Raw genomic sequence first — 1,601 nt, forward strand, 5'->3', positions numbered from 1 at the left:
CGGTGCAGGCAGGGTGCCCACTCCCCGGTTGCGGATGCTGACAGTCCAGGGTGAGTTGCCAGGCTGGCCGCCGACGATGCGCCCTTTCTGCTGCAGCCTCTCATCCCGCCGGCCACACTGCTCGAATGTCACCGTGTCTGCAGGCAGGGTGGGCATCAGCCGGGACCGTGCTGCCGGCACCTGCCCCACAGCCCTCACACGGCACCCGCGGGCCCCCACCTGCATTCTCCAGGATGGAGGGCACCGTGCTGCCGGCTGCAGAGAGAAAGCAGAGGGTGGCATTGGGGTGGGACCCAGCCACCCTGGGGGGACCAAAACCACCCCAGGAGGTGGCCGGGGACCCCCCTAGCTCTGCAGGGGTGCGGGTAGGGGCTCACAGCAGGGCTTGATGGCGCAGTAGTCGAAGGGGGTGCGGGGGTCCATGGTGTAGCACCAGGGGCCATGGCTGTCGTTATCGGGGTTGCGGCAGTAGTTCTCCTCCAGGTGTGCCTCAGGGTGGGTGACGGGTGAAATCCTGCCAGGGGGAAGACACCATCACCCTCACTGGCACCATCCCCATCTCCACCTCCATCCCCGTCCCTGTCCCCACACGCCACCCCCCAGCACGCTCCCTCGCACACTCACTGGGGCACGTGGGGTGCCTGGGCAGCCCACGGCTGGCAGGTGATACCCTTGCGCGTCTTGCTGACGTGGCCGTGGTAGCGCTCGCCGTGGCCATGGTAGCATTCTGGGGACAGGCAGGGAGGGCTGGCACCCCCGGCAGGCACCCCAGGGGCAGGTGCCTGGGGGCGGCTCACCTTGGGCGCCCAGCTCGTCGGGGCAGCGGCGGATGTGGAAGCAGAAGGCGATGCGGATGGTGGGGCGGGCGGTGAAGCACCATGGTGCCTCCGAGCCATCGGGGTTGCGGCAGTAGTTCTCCTGCAGGCCGCACCTATGGGTGCTGCCCACTGCCACCCTCCCTGAGCGCATCCCCCCCCCCTTACTTGCACGGGTACTTCTCAGGCGTGAAGTGGTGCCGGTGGGGCGTCTGGGCATCCCAGCGCTGGCAGGGGATCCCCGACACAGTGACGTTCACTCGGCCCCGGTAGCCTTCGCCCTTGCCCCTGAAGCAGCCAGTGGTGACGTTGAGGGGCCGCAGGCGTTTCTCTGCTTGCATGGCCGGAGAGGGGCAGAGTGGCAGGGTTAGGGTGGCACCCAGGACCCCGGTCCCAGACGCATGGCAACACCGGCAGGGACTTACTGCAGAGGCGGATGCGTCGGTTCTCGCGCTCCCGCCTGGGGTCGGTGGTGTAGCACCAGGGCCGCTCAGAGCTGTCGGGGTTGCGGCAGTAGTTGTCGTCCAGCCCCTTGTTGGGGTACCTGGGCCAGAGACGGGGAGCAGCGGTTGAGGGTGGCACCGCTGCCCCGGCACCTGGCATGGCTGGGGTGGCCGCGCGCTGCCCGGGGCTTGGGGCCAGTACTTGTCAGGGTGGTAGGGGTGCTTGTGCGGGTGCTGCAGGTCCCAGCGCTGGCACTCTGTCCCTGACTCGGTGCGGTCCACAGTGCCGCGGTACTCCTCCCCATTGCAGGTCATGCAGACAGCTGCCGACAGCCGCGGGGCT

The 1,601-nt window shown here is 68.6% G+C and overlaps 1 protein-coding gene across 1 annotated transcript in view; it reads right to left on the reverse strand.

Moving 5' to 3' along the window:
* Positions 1-1,601, reverse strand: part of MST1 (macrophage stimulating 1) — a 9,141-nt gene that overhangs the window by 2,444 nt on the left and 5,096 nt on the right. The window contains exons 7-14 of the mRNA XM_009281307.2: positions 1,461-1,581; positions 1,241-1,359; positions 984-1,146; positions 798-931; positions 625-727; positions 378-514; positions 220-255; positions 27-137 (exon numbers count right to left, since the gene is read on the reverse strand). Coding sequence (XP_009279582.1) covers positions 27-137; positions 220-255; positions 378-514; positions 625-727; positions 798-931; positions 984-1,146; positions 1,241-1,359; positions 1,461-1,581 — 924 coding nt within the window. The remainder of the gene's footprint in view (positions 1-26; positions 138-219; positions 256-377; positions 515-624; positions 728-797; positions 932-983; positions 1,147-1,240; positions 1,360-1,460; positions 1,582-1,601) is intronic.

Source organism: Aptenodytes forsteri, unplaced genomic scaffold, assembly GCF_000699145.1.
Source record: "Aptenodytes forsteri isolate BGI_AS27 unplaced genomic scaffold, ASM69914v1 Scaffold156, whole genome shotgun sequence".
In the NCBI taxonomy this organism is placed as follows: domain Eukaryota; kingdom Metazoa; phylum Chordata; class Aves; order Sphenisciformes; family Spheniscidae; genus Aptenodytes; species Aptenodytes forsteri.